At 45.6% G+C, this 15,000-nt stretch overlaps 1 protein-coding gene across 1 annotated transcript in view; it reads right to left on the bottom strand.

Moving 5' to 3' along the window:
- The window catches only part of LOC125284987 (RNA-binding motif, single-stranded-interacting protein 3-like), a 262,838-nt gene extending 260,562 nt beyond the window's left edge, over positions 1–2,276 (bottom strand). Inside the window, exon 1 of the mRNA XM_048229169.1 lies at positions 1,225–2,276. Within this exon, the coding sequence (XP_048085126.1) occupies positions 1,225–1,299 (75 nt within the window). The 5' untranslated portion in view covers positions 1,300–2,276. The remainder of the gene's footprint in view (positions 1–1,224) is intronic.
- Positions 2,277–15,000: the final 12,724 nt, after the last annotated feature.

Raw genomic sequence — 15,000 nt, 5'->3', positions numbered from 1 at the left:
ACCTCCACCAGTGTAGCCTCAGCCTACAGAAGAGCAGCCAAATAATCAGCAGCAGCACTCTCTCCTCTCTCTCTCTCTCTCTCTCTCTCTCTCTCTCTCTCTCTCTCCGCTCGTCTAATGAACATGCTGTGGCATTAGCGTTAATGACGGGCAGCGGAACAAACAGCCCTGGGCACCAGCGGCGACACCGCACCCCGCCAGCCCCACGCCAACCCAACCCGCCTGCCCGCACGGTCATCCATCACGAGATGGCCAATCAGAGGGAACCTCAGACCCCGCCTCGCCGGGGCACTCTGGCATACCGTGCCCCTGTCTGCCTGCTTAATATTTCATGGGGGTGACACCGCTCACACACACACACACACACACACACACATATACACACACACACACACACACACTTAATCAATGGCTGGGTTGCTGCTGTGGACCTCCCCCCCCCTGACAATAACCAACAGGTACTGCACATACACACACACACACACACACACACACACACACAAAGGCACACATATGCACATGCACACACAAACACACTCAAACACACACAAATATGCACACACAGACACAAACACAGACACACACACACACACACACACACAATATGCACACACACATGCACACAAACACAGACACAGACACACACACACACACACACACACACACACACACACACACACACACACACACACACACACACACACACACACACTTGACACGGCACACTTCTCGTGCTATCATTGCTGGCGACATGGGAGTCCACAGAGACACCTGCCACACCAGCCATCACTGCCAAGGCCAGCTCTTCATCACCATGACCGGACAGAAGGAAAGAGGGAACGGAGGGAAGGGTGGAGAGGAGGAAGGAAAGAGAGAGGGAGAGAGAATGAGAGAGGAGGGGAAGAAACAACCAGAATCAGAGAGAGAGAGAATGATAGAGAGAGGCAAAGAGTGAGAAAATGATGTAGTGAAAGAGAAAGATTTCAAACCAGTCAAAGAAGAAGACAAGCAGAAACAGAATTAGACAGAAGGATAGAGAGACTACAGTAGTGAGATAGAGTGACATAATGAAAGAGGGAGAGAAAGAGATGGAATGAATTCAACTAGAGGATTGAGAGTAGAGGGTCACAAATAGTGAGAGAGTGAGGGAGCGAGAGCTAGAGGGGGAGAGAGGAAGAGAGGGAGAGTGAGAAAGAGAGAGAGGGAGTGGTAGTGGATGCCTACCTTGGTCTGGAGATAGTGGGGGTAGTAATAGGTGTACTGAGGGTACATTGGTTGCTGCTCCAATCGCTTGCCCATGTAGATGGAATCCGTTTGGCCGTCGGGAGGTGCGTGAAAAGAGTGTGTGTGTGTGTGTGTGTGTGTGCGCGCGTGAGAAGGGTGAGGATAAGCGATCCGCTTTCAACCTCGCCGATCGGCACAGAAAGCCGCTGGTGTACTCCTGTCTGCGTCGCTTGGTGCGGGCTCCAGGCACCGGGCAGTCACTCGTGCGAGCAGGTGTGTTTTAAGAGGTCCGCGATGGCAGGACGAGAGAAGCGACTGGGTGGTGACAGTTAACTCATACACACCTTGACACTTTACGCGCGCACAGCTGCTCCGAGCGGCTTTTCCGTGATGCGTGAAGTCTCAGTGGTCGATGTCCTCTCACAGAAAAGTGATGATAGTCCGACACGCAAATAGTCCACACAATAGTCCCGACGAGCGATGCACGCGGAGGACAAAAGGAACGGTTCTGCTTTCGTTCTTTCTTTTTTGGGCTATCTCTCTCTCTCTTTCTCTCTCTGTCGCTCCGTCTGCCTGTGTGAAACAGCTTCCAGCGAGAGTGTATGTGTGTGTGCGTGTGTGTGGAGGGAGGAAAGACAGAGGGATAGAGGTGGAGAAGAGAGGAGGAAGAGGAGGAGGAGGAGGAGGAGGGAGGAGGAGGAGAGGAGAAGCAGGTGGAGGAGGCAGTGGTAGCGGTAGCAGCAGAGCGGAGGCAGCGATGATGGGGTACGGCAGCGGCAGCTCCTGTGTCTTCTGGACGGCTGGCTGGCTGGCTGGCTGGCACCCGAACGGAGAGAGAGAGGAGGGGGGGAGGAGGAGGAGGAGGAGGAGGAGAGGAGGGCAAAAAGAACGAGGGAGGCAGAGGAGGAAGACAGGAGGAGGGGTGGGGGATCTGTTCACTTCTCTATTAAAGCTGTCGCACTCGTCTCCACTGCTTCAATCTCTCTCTCTCTCTCTCTCTCTCTCGCTGTATCTATCTTTCTCTCACACTCTCTGTCTCTATTTCTCTCTCTCTCTCTCTCGTTTTCACTTGCTCTTCGTTCTGTCCCTCTTTCACACACACACACACCGGCACGCAGGGGCACTCAATCTCTCTCTCTCTCTCTCTGACTCTCTCTCTCTCTCTCTTCTCGTTCACAGCGGCGTGCTTGTGATCCCGGGCGCTCGGCGCTGTGCGCTTAGGCGGCTGATATCCACAGAGGTGCGCTGACAGATGCACTTTGGGATGAGCAGAGCAGTGGACGCAGCCTCTCGTGTCTCCCGTCTCACTCTCTCACACACACATAGACACACACATGCGTGTGTGTGTGTGTGTGTGTGTGTGTGTGCAACCGTAGCGATCCCGATCCTTTCAGCGGTCCGTGCACAGCCACCCAAAAGAGCAGCGGAGAATCCCTTCTTTTTTTTTTTTTTTTTTGTTCTCTCTGCCCAGCGTCTGTCACTAGCAGCAGGAGGAGAGGACGGCACGGCCGAGGACGCGAGCGCACGCAGGACGAGTAGGAGAGAGGGGGGAGAGTCAGACGGTCAGACTCAAACGCTCTCCGCGGCAGTCCGTAGCTTTTCTCTCTCTCTCTCTCTCTCTCTTTTTTCTGCAGGCAGGATAACAAGGAGAGGTCTCCCCCCAGACGACAATAAAACCAAGCCCAGAGAACACAACAACAATGCCTGTGACTGTGTGTGTGTGTGTGTGTGTGCAGTATGTTTCGCGGTGCTCCGTAAGCCAAGCTGACTGAGGTTCAGGTTGAGGTTCCCCACGTTCCTTTCCGTTCCCTATCCTGCTTAATGTGCTCTTTATTTCTCCGTGTCTACACGCCTTGCTCTCTCTCTCTCTCTCTCTCTCTCTCTCTCTCACACACACTCTCTCTCTCACTCCTCCCAACAGCCTCTCTCTCTCTCTCTCTCTCTCTCTCTCTTTCTTTCTAGCTCGCTCACTCTGTCGCTCGTTTCCTCCCTCACTCGCTCGCTGTGTCCCTCCCTCACTGGTTTGGGGGCTCGTCCTGCGTAGCGAACGCTCTAACCACTCTCCTTCCCTCCCTCCCTCTCTCCCTCCCTCCCCTCCTTCTCTCTCACGGCTGGTAGGAGGGACTAGAGCGGGGAGAGAGCTATCCAGACATACACCAGAGGGTTGCAGCATTCCCAGCATGTGAGCGAGCGAGAGAGAGAGAGAGGGGGAGAGAGAGAGAGAGAGAGAGAGAGAGAGAGAGAGAGTGTAAGTGGGAGAGGAGGCCAGTCACTACACAAGGAGTCGATTCCCCCTGCTGGCCGTTTCTGGATGCTCATTCTGTGCTGTCATTGTTGTGCCCAATCATCTATCCATCTCTGATATGTGGCTTAAACCCACAATATATAGGGGAAAATACAGTATTTGGATCATCAAATGAAATGTGTTTGAGTGATTTGTCTTTCACTGTTATAGAATCATAACTGGACCAAAACAAGCCAACAACAATTCAAAGGTGGAATTAGAGAAGAAGGTAAGCTCCAAACTATTTCATTTCACTGGAAACAAATTACATTTCCCTCTCATCTTACCCCCAGACCTTGTTTAGGGGCTTTGCTCTAAAGGAAGGCTTGTAGTAACTCCCATTGAGTGTAAGAGACACCATGTAACTGCATATCTGAGGTAGATGCACAGCCTTCGGAATGGCGTGTGAGAGACATCTGGCTCGAGTGTCTGTGTCAATCTGTCATTCAATTCTTAGTCAGTTAAATTGAACAAGGATTCACTGGAGAGTCTTGAAGCGCAGCTACTAAAATCCAAAAGCACTCTTTAAAATCAGACAAAAAGCCTAAAGTCTACCAAAGGTTTCCTTGGTTACTAGAGATAGATAGATAGATAGATAGATAGATAGATAGATAGATAGATAGATAGATAGATAGATAGATAGATACTTTATTGATCCCCAAGGGGAAATTCAAGAAAACAAGGGGAAATTCAAGACTGATCTCAAGATACTAAACACTGCCTTAGTAAGTAGTGCAGATGCAATGATACTTAAACAAATGTAAATGTAGTTTACAATAACCATAACAAATTTAGACCTTATTTAATGCTTTGCTGAACCAAAATAGAATGTGTTTGTGGTCCAGTAAATACCTCACTGCCTATACGGCCGTTCAGCGAGTTCAGCGGCAGGCTACTGTTTCTCACCTCTGGCAAAAACCTTACCCAGATCCCCTTCTAATACTGTACCAGCTGCTGGATTGACTCTATCATCCATCTTTAATGCAAAGTCTGTGTTTCAGAAAGAGTCCTGCTATCAGCATCCTGTGATAAGGAGACTCAGGCTCTGATCTCTACTAACAGGTCATGCTGTCGGCATCAAAAGAGCACGACCCTGTTATTGGTTTCAGAAACAATGGGATATCTACCTCAGCCATAGTGACCTAATACTCATATCGGGTTGCTGAAGATATCGTGTTGATCTTCTTGCATGCTGTCAGACTGAGATGGGGGACTTTGGTGAAAGACTAAAAAAAAAGGCAAAAAAAGGATAATTTACACAGGCACTTTGATAGCGACTAGGAGTAAATGTGTTCAGACACACTGACACATGCTGATATCAATTATCTGTGAACAGCAGAGAGGTTGGGGTAACTCAGAGTGTCTGTAGAGCACAGGAAGTCATTACGATCTGAATAATACTGATGGCTTGGCCCTGGGTAGTAGTGTTTAAATTCCACAGTACGGGGACTTTAAAAGCCAACAGGAAACTAAAGAAATGATCAGCTCTTCAACAAACATAACTTACACATGAAAAGGAGGGCTAAATCATTCTCAACAAGCAAGAACAACAAAGACATTTGAAAAATGAATAGAAAGGCCTTCTGCAGGCATACTCAAGCCTTTAGTGATGGAATCCAATCTACACAATGCAGTTATCAGACCATTCTCAAAATACAAGGGGAGCTCATCAAGTTTGGGTTTACTTCACAGGAAGAGGAAGCCAAAAAGTGTGTGTGTGTGTGTGTGTGGGGGGATGTTGTATGTGTGTGTGTGTGTGTGTGTGTGTGTGTGTGTGTGTGGGCTCGCATAACCACAAAACGCCAGGAAACAGAGAGGAGCCGAAACATGTCGTTGACCCCTGGGGGCCCCTGAACCCCCACACCCCCCACTCCCCGGCTCTTGGGTCACAGGTTCAAAGCCATTGTCAGGGGTGTTCCTTTACAAAGGAAACAGAAGAGCAGCTCAAGCCTGAAGAGTAGCATGAAACCACATGAAGCCGCGTAAAACCACAACCCCCATCCTGCTGGTCTGGGGAGGCGAAGCATTGCACAACTCTCTGGAGAAACAGTCATGGTCGCCTGACAGGGAAAGTACTGGGATGGATGACTTTTTTTTTCTTTTGGACTGACTCACGTACTTCTACTTCTGATATTTATTTATTAAATTAGTTTTGCCAGAGGGGGATATTGCCCTTTTCATCTTTTAGCGAGCACACGTTTTCTTTAGCTCATTCTGCATGTAAATAAGGTCTGGAGTCTGTGACGGTCCCTGCTCAATCAGCACACATTCTGTTGTATGGATTTGTAATTGTAATTTTCTCCAACATGACTCCACCTTTGGAACAGAGAGAAGGCGTGCTGGTGGGCTGAGGGAGGGGGCTTGAAGCTCCAGGGCTCTTGTGGCTAAAGGCAATCAATACAGACGAAAACAAAAAGAGAGAAAGAGAGATAGAGAGAGGAGAAAGAGAGAGAGAGGAGAAAGGGAGAGAGAGGAAGGAGAGAGAGAGAAAGGAATGAGAGGAATGGAGTGAGAGGGAAATAGCAAGAGATGGGGGGGGGGGTCAGAGGAAGACGTGTGAGAGAGAGATAGAGAAAGTCTTGAATACAAGAGAGATGTGGGAGAAAAAAACAAGTCACCCTTCACAGACAGTGTGTGTGTGTGTGTGTGTGTGTGTGTGTGTGTGTGTGTGTGTGTGTGTGTGTGTGTGCATGTGTGCAGGGAGAAACATAATCATCAGATAGCTGCCTTTTATCTTAGGAAAAGAGATGAGGCAGTTATCGATTGTGGATTAACAGATTAACTGAACTGGGGCATGGGTAGAAACAGAGAGAGTGAGAAGGGAGAGAGACACAGAGGAACAGTAAGGGAGAGAGAGAGAGAGAGAGAGAATGGAGAAGCACTGAGAGAGAAGAGACAGAGAAGAGTAGTATCGGAAAGGCACTGCCTCGTTATTCACCTGAAAAACTGCTTAGAGAAGATAGAGGAACATTCATGGATGCAAACGTAATTGGTATAATTTAGACAGGGACGGTTCTACAGAGAGAGAAAGAAAGACAGAGAAGGAGAGAGAGAGAGGGAGAGAGAGGGAGTGAAAGGATGGAAGAGACGAAAATAAACCAATGATGGAGGACATCTGCTTTTCCACTTTATGACTCTAACACCTCTCATAATCCATTTTTATGGAAACAGGTAGGGCAAATTTATACACTCTTTGGAAAAATAGTACTTGGCTGAATCCATTTTTATCTCACAGGAGAGACATTCTATTTCCACACAAAGCAGGTAGAGCAATAATAGATAATAATCAGGGTTGTATGAAAGAGTTGGGTGTAGAATAAAAAAGAAAAGGCGCTCTTCCTCGAAGCAATGTGAGAGGTTTGTTTTTTTCACAAGCATACGATTGGGTTGCCAAGTAATGTCAACATTAATCAATCAGACATATTTATGCTGAGGAAATTACTCGCAGACATACAAGAGGTCCGGTGAATGAGAACCCAAACTGCAGCTGACTGGAGAACCGATCCGACCAAGGTCGTAAACTGCCCGGATCACTGCCAGATTTGGGCCAGGTCCAATCCATCATCATCTGCTTACTCTAGATATTTACCAGCCTCAAATCTATCACATCTATCATGTGCTTTGCAAGCAGAGCAGACGCCCACCACTCTCTTGCCATACAATTGCCATAGCAGCAAATAATATTTATTCATTCATATTTGAATTTATTATTGAATAATTATGGACTGTTATTGCATTCAAGAATTAGACGTTTGCAATGTAAACAGATCATTACTTTAGATTTAGAAGATACTGAAAGACATAGACAGAGAGAGAGAAAATGATGGACAGACAGGTAAAAAGAGAGATACAGGAGCGGGTTACCCAAAAGCCACTCAGTAAATCAAGCCCCTGTGAGATGCAGATGGGCCATCAATATTCATCATTTCGATCATTAAGAATTGAGACTGGAGAATGGAGACTTGACCTCTGTAACGTTAAACTTGACTTGTGACCCCCGCTTCCATTGAGACCCAACACCAGCTGGGGATTTGGCTCAGGACGAGGCCTTGCCATCCAAGCTTTCCCTCTCTCTCTCTCTCTCTCTCTCTCCTCTCTCTCTCTCTCTCTCTCTCTCTCTCTCTCTCTCTCTCTCTCTCTCTCTCTCTCTCTCTCTCTCTCTCTCTCTCTCTCTCTCTCTCTCTCTTTTCTTTCTTTTCACCTTCCTGAAAGGAACTAGGGGAAAGTGACATGACACGCCAGGCTTTTTAGACAGGAAGAGAGAGTGAGGAGGAAAGAGAGAGAAAGAGAGAGAATGATGGAGATAGAGAGAAACAGGGTGACAGATAGAGGAAGAGATAGAGTGAGAGGAGAGATAGAAAAAAGACAGAGAGAAAAGAGAGGGTGAGACAGAGAGAGAGAGAGAGAGAGAGAGAGAGAGAGAGAAGTAGAAACTGAGCTGGAGTGCAATTGGTAGTCGGTACCCAGACTGAGGATGTGGCTATTATGAGGGGAAGCTGTGGATGATGAAACAGTCAGTCAACTAGAACTTGTGCATCATGCCCCCTTTGGAAACAAACCCCAGATGCCAACACACTTCTTGCTCAGTGCGGCGACACAGTATGTGTGTGTGTGTGTGTGTGTGTGTGTGTGTGTGTGTGTGTGTGTGTGTATGTGTGTGTATGGGTGTGTGTGTGGGTGTGTGTGTCCGTGTGTGCCACGAGACAACTGTGACAAATTTCACCATTTCACCCTGCAGAAAACACGAAGAGCAACAACAGCAGAAGAGCATGCCTCCTCTCCTCTCTTTACCTCTCTTCTCTTTTCTCTCTTTCTCTTTTCTCTGTCCTCTCCTCTCCTCTCTTCTCCTCTCCTTTCCTCTCTTCTCCTCTCCTCTCCTTGCTTCTCCTCTCCTCTCTTCTCCCTCCTTTCCTCACTTCTCCTCTCCTCTCTTCTCTTCTCTTCTCCTCTCCTCTGTCTTCTTATTTTCTCTGTCATCTCTTCTTCTTTCTTTTCCTCTCCTCTCCTCTCCTCTCTTCTCCTCTCCTCTCCTTGTTTTTCCTCTCCTCTCTTCTCCTCTCCTCTCCTCTCATCTCTTCTCCCTTGACCCTCACTGCTCCCCGAGCGCCGCTGTTGATGCAGGCAGCTCACTGCGCCGGGATTAGTGTGTGCTTCACCTCACTGTGTGTGTGTCACTAATTCACGGATTGGGATAAATGCAGACCAAATTTCCCTCACGGGATCAAAAGAGTACATATACTTATATATATATAAGCAGGCATGAAAACAGGTCAGGGGTGAAAAAGGTGAGAAGGGCGCGCAAAGTGGGAAATGGCCGTTTCATAGCAAAACAAGCGCGAGTGACATTGTTGCCAATAGTGCATAGCTTCCATGGAGTATGAAGTTGCCTAAAACCAGAGATTTATAAAGAAAACAAACTACAAAATTACTATTTTTTTACAAAAAAATACTTATTATTTCTTCTTTTTGGCTTGGGCCTAAGTGTGAAGGGGCCCACTTGCGCTGTTTGGCAACATGCTTCACCCTGGCCCTCCTCTCCTCCTCAGTAATCTACATGAGTTTTCTTTCTTTGTGCCTGAAGTTATCAGACATTTCTGAAGATTTCATAGGCCTACGGGACACTTCATAGTAGACTATTAGAATAAGTCTGAATAAGATAAGTCTGAATATTTGTTGGACCAAACCAGGTAATAAATAAACTTGGGTAGGGTAGACTAGGCTTTAATTTGTAAAATTGGTTTGAAATGTTTTAACCTGCAGCTAGGCTACTTACAGAATGTGGCATTGTGCTAGTGTGTCAGGCTAGTGTGTCAGAGCGTTTCTTAAAAGACAGCATTGCCATGTCAAACACTGTTTTTGTCTCTGAACTCGACAAAACGCACCAGCCCAGTTTAGGAGCATTTAATTCAACTATTTAGTTATTCACATTAGCTTTTGCTATACTGATAAAGTATGCCTATTTGCTTCACCTTTTGTCGATCTAGATGGCTAAAACTGCACGTATTCTTCATCAAATGAACTCGTTGTGTCTATATTTCTGTCCAATATTGCTAACTTTAACAACAGCCTATGCTACGTTGCTACACCAATCTCAACGTCTTTTTCTGACAGAAGTTGAACGTTTCAACTAGCCCACCTGTGACATCAATAAGCATCTCTCCCATGATCTCTCCCGGGACTCACATTTCAGGCGATATATCTGTAGTCACACAGACAGGAGGCTATTCCAGCATAGCGTTCTGTTCGCGTTGCATCTGCGGCAAAATTTAGCTTCCACTGTTTAATAGGCTAAATGCATAGGGGCTGCATTCACATAATCATTACTGGATCAGACAAGTTTTTAATTGGGCTCTTGTCTTACAACGCATTCGTGTCTGCGCGTGATTTGTAAACTCAGTTGTAACCCCATACCCCCCCCAATATTTTCTCATCGGATCTGCGCGAACCACGTAAGTCCCCTATTTTGGATTCAAAACGGCAAATTTCACGAAAGGTGAGGAGTTTTCATGCCTGATAAGGGAAGGTGGTCTGGCTAGTTCTGAACACATTAGCTGACTCGACTGTGCGTGCGTGCGTGCGTGCGTGCGTGCGTGTGTGCGTATGTGCGAGCATACATGTACATGCATGTGTGTTAGCATGTGTGTGAGAGTGTGTGTGCATACAGTTTACTGTGTATGTCCCCAGTATGTCATAGCGGATGTACATGTTTTGTGTGAAATTCGAGAATATATGTGTGTGCATGTGTGAAAGCATATGTTAAGATGTCGGTGTGGATATGTTAGCATTTTGTGTGTGTGTGTGTGTGTGTGTGTGTGTGTGTGTGTGTGTGTGTGTGTGTGTGTGTGTGTGGACAGCTGTTTGATGGAAACCAGCAGTCAGGGATGAGTAATGCTCACTCCTATCCTGGTTTCCAACTCTGTAAATGGCCTCCGTATGGACATGCAGCATATGTAGACATGCATTATGGGAACTTGCCAACATACAGTATATGAATGAGAATGAGGTCTGAGAACCGAATCACCAAACCTTCCATCACCCACAAACAAGAGAGTGAGAGAGAGAAAGATGAAGAAAGAGAGAGAGAGGGAGAGAGAGAGAGTAGTGTGTGTGTGTGGTTTGTAGGTGTGTGAATGAGTGTATACATGAGCTCTTTTCATGTCTGTATACATGACTACTTTTTCTCAGTGTTATGACAACTTAATGTGTTGTTTTATTGTTCTTTGCCAAACACTTGATCTCAGTGCATCATGCAGCCCAAACGTGCCCAGACTGTCCAGAGTCAGCCTGCAGATTACCTCCACTACAGAGAAGACACGGAACAGAGAACGCAGGACAGAACACGGAACTAGGAAGGTAGAATGCAGAACACGGAACACGGAAGGACGAATGCAGAACACGGAACAGAGAACGCAGGACAGAACACGGAACGTGGAAGGTAGAATGCAAAACACGGAACACGGAAGGCATAATGCAGAACACGGAACAGAGAACGCAGGGCAGAACACGGAACGCGGAAGGTAGAATGCAGAACACGGAACAGATAACGCAGGACAGAACACGGAACGCGGAAGGTAGAATGCATAACACAGAACACGGAAGGCAGAATGCAGAACACGGAACACGGAAGGCAGAATGCAGAACACGGAAGGCAGAATGCAGGACACAGTCAAAGGCTATTCACAGTGGATGAAAGCTCTGTCTCTTTCTCACACCCAGCATCAGTGGTCAGGAAATGAGGAGGACGGTCACTTTGAGTGTGCCTTTGTGCTGCAGCACCTATTGTGTGGTTGTGGGATTCCTCGGTGTCTTTCTGACCTCTGCCTTTGACTCCGCTCAGCGCAGCGCTCTGGAGGCAGGCACATGGGGACAGTGTGGGGAAATGCAGACCCATACGGACCAGTCTGGAGTCATTCAGAGTCCCTGCCTTTGAGCATAGTGAGTCAACCTTTTTCAAAGAGCCACACACACACACACACACACACACACACACACACACACACACACACACACACACACACACACACGCATGCATGCACACACACACACACACACACACACACACACACACACGCATGCACATTCTTCAAGGCCAGGCAATCGACAGCTTCCATTTCCTCACTGGACACTCATAGGCATTTCCTAGAAATGACCAGATGCTTGGAATGTGAGGGAGTGGACGCAGGCTGCCAGAGGGAGACGAGGGGGGAGAAGGAGGGAAAGAAGGAAAGACGTGAAAATAACATTTGACACATTGAGAAGAGAGAAGGGGAAGATGAGGGGGTGCAAGAGGATGACAAACACACTTCACTGGATAAGAGTAAAAACAGAATGCAAGGGAATGAAAGAAAGAAAGAAAGAAAGAAAGAAAGAAATAAAGAAAGAGAGAGAAGGAGAAGAAAGAAAGAAGGGGGTAAACAGCCTGCCTTTTCCCAGAAAAAGCCAAAGCCCACGACCAGAGTAACCATCGGGCGAGACCACACTAGACGGCAAAACAGCCGCTGCCTGTATGCCATCCTCAGCCAACCCATTGGCTCATACCACACGTCAAAGAGGGAGAGAGAGAGAGAGAGAGAGAGAGAGAGGTTGGAGGTGTAGGTGTGTGAGATCCATGTGTGTGTGGGGGGACAACGAACGGATGAACGAACGGACGACTGAATGAATAAATGAATGAATGAATGAATGAATGAATGAATGAATGAATGGATGAATGAATGAGTGGATGGATGGATGGATGAATGAGTGAATGAATCAATGGGTGGATGAATGGATAGATGAATCAATGGATGAGTCAGTGAATCAATTAATAAATAAAAGCAAGCAACCACCACATCTATTTACTATTCCTGTGTGACTGAATCTGTTCAGTATTGAGAACTCTGCGGTTCTATGGTTTACCAAAAGAAGAGAGGGGTAAACCTCTGACAGTAGAAATAATAATTTTCAGTTTCAGTTTATTTACAGTTTCGGATGTGTTTGAGGAATATTTAAGGGGAGCCACTGAGAGTGGTATGTTGAGGCAGTGGTTAAAGTGGGATTTGGCAGGTGGGGAACCCTTAAATCCAGTGTCAATTTTTCAATGGGGAAAATTACTCACATAATGAGTATCGTGGTGTAGCAAAATTGCTAGTACCTCTGCACCTCTGTGGCTATTCTCACATCCAGTCGAAATAGCTCCCATGTATATTTTACTTGGTAAAATCTGGTGCACTCTTAAAACAAATGTGTTGTAAACAACACAACATGTGCTGTTTTTAACACATCTCTGTCCTGATAGGGACAACACATTTGTTTTAAAGCAACACCAAAGAGTTTTTTGTACCTTAAAATAATGTTTCCAAAATTGTTTCAGTGGTTCATCAACTCCTAACAGGGTGAACGGCACTGAACGGCCAGATCGGGTAGCGTAGATCTGTAGTTCGATGGAATGAGACATAAGAAACTACAAATTTGACTTGCATCTGATGTGGCAATACATCGTACTTTCATAAAATCATGCAACATATTCTACCTTGTCTGTGGACATTGTTACTTGAAAAGCTAGTGCTGGATAAACAAATAGCGTGCGTGCGACAGAGGAAAGTTCTTAGCTTAAACCATTTTGCACTTTAACATTTTAACCACGCACACACAGGTGGAATACTCATGATTTTTCCCTTTCATATATTATTTTTTTCTTCATATTTATTTGCATTAATGTCACTAATAACAAGCATGCCAGTAGAAATATATATTCATATCTGTGCATGTGCATGTGCGTGTGCGTGTGCGTGTGTGTGTGTGTGTGTGTGTGTGTGTGTGTGTGTGTGTTTGTTAGTACTGGGCGGTATACCGGTTCACACCGTATACCGGTGTATATTTTCGTTATGATATGAATTTTTATTATACCGCCATACCGGTGTATTTGATTACAAAACGCTTGGAACGCTGCGCCGCGCAACAGTCTTTTAGACGGGACTTTTTTCACACACACGCATGGTGCGACTGCGAGGCATGGTGAGGGTAAACACAAAACACCTTAAGTTTTCCCCCTGAAGTATGAGCCTTAAGGCTTAATTTCTACTTAGGTAAGGGGTTTATTTAAGGGTGTTGCACAGAATACCTTAAATTGTTTCTTTAGTTAAGGAAAAACGTTAAGGGATACTGCTTTGAAAGGGATTTACCGTCACGAAAATTCTATTGAGATTGTTCAACAGCTTTAACTAACTGGCTAGTAGGTGATGTTGTTAGTTAGCAACCCAACGAACACAGTGAAGTTTAATGAATTTATCATTCATCTCACCTTAAGAATCCACTGAAATTATCCAGGTAGCAAGTAAAGCATGTTATAGACATGAACTGAGCAATACTAGCTGGCTAGCTAGAAATTATCCTGAGTGTCATCAGTGCACAAAAAAAACTTTTTTGTTAATGTTTTGCCTAGCGAACCGAACCGAAGCTCATGACAGGGTAACAAGACATCCACATCCACATGAAGTTAACGTTAGCCTACCACTAACGTCATGTAAACCACACAATAACAATAAGGCATGTTTCTGATAGTCCTATAAGCATATTAGCAGAGAGGTTTTATTTTAAATTGTATAATTTTCAAAAAAGTATATTATTGCAAGTTGCACTACTTTTTGTATTGGTTTTATACAAGATGTTTGTGAAATTTGCACAGTAAAAGTTCTGTATTTTGACTGCAATTGTCTTTGCATTCTGATTAGATTCTTCATTAGAATCATGAGTGGCTCTTTGTAAACAGCATCATTTTCTGGAGCCATGGAAAACTGCATTACCCCTTGTTATTCTACATCATGACAGTAAAATAGACCATCCTTAGTCAATGTACTGCAGCAATTCCTCTCTCAACCTGTAGAAAATGCTGTGAACATCTGATTATGCATGAAAAAAATACCGTCATACACCGTGAAACCGTAAGAATTTTGAAAAATACTGTGATATACATTTTTGGTCATACCGCCCAACACTAGTGTGTGTGTGTGTGTGTCAAAGCTGTCAACATTGAGCTTTGAAAATAAGGGAGATTTCCTGGGTTTCTCACCCAAAATACGGGACAATTTCCACATTCTTCTTTCTGTTGCAGCAAGAATTCACTAGTCACTAAACGAGGTGTGAAGCTAAGTCTAACGGGACTGTGCTTACAGATTGGGGTCAAAACGTGCTCTCACAACAACCACGTTGTTATCTTAAACAAGCTAATATCACTCTAAGGTCGCCTCAAGCAAGCAAAACGATGCTTTGAAAACATCGTATTCATTGGAAGGTCAAGGGTAAACAAAGGGTAGCATCAGGACAACAGCACAGAGACTGACAGGTCCGCTGGTATTGTTAATGTTATGAGAGTATTAAAATATGGGATATTGTACAGGGAAAATATTGAAATGGAAGAAGAAACAGGTAACCCGAAAAAAAAAAAAGTTTAGAACAATAACCTGTGTGTGTGTGTGTTTGTGCATCTGTGTGTGTGTGTGTGTGTGGAAAAACAA

Source organism: Alosa alosa, chromosome 20 (genome assembly GCF_017589495.1).
Source record: "Alosa alosa isolate M-15738 ecotype Scorff River chromosome 20, AALO_Geno_1.1, whole genome shotgun sequence".
In the NCBI taxonomy this organism is placed as follows: Eukaryota; Metazoa; Chordata; class Actinopteri; order Clupeiformes; family Clupeidae; genus Alosa; species Alosa alosa.
This window is presented reverse-complemented; position numbering and strand designations above follow the sequence as displayed.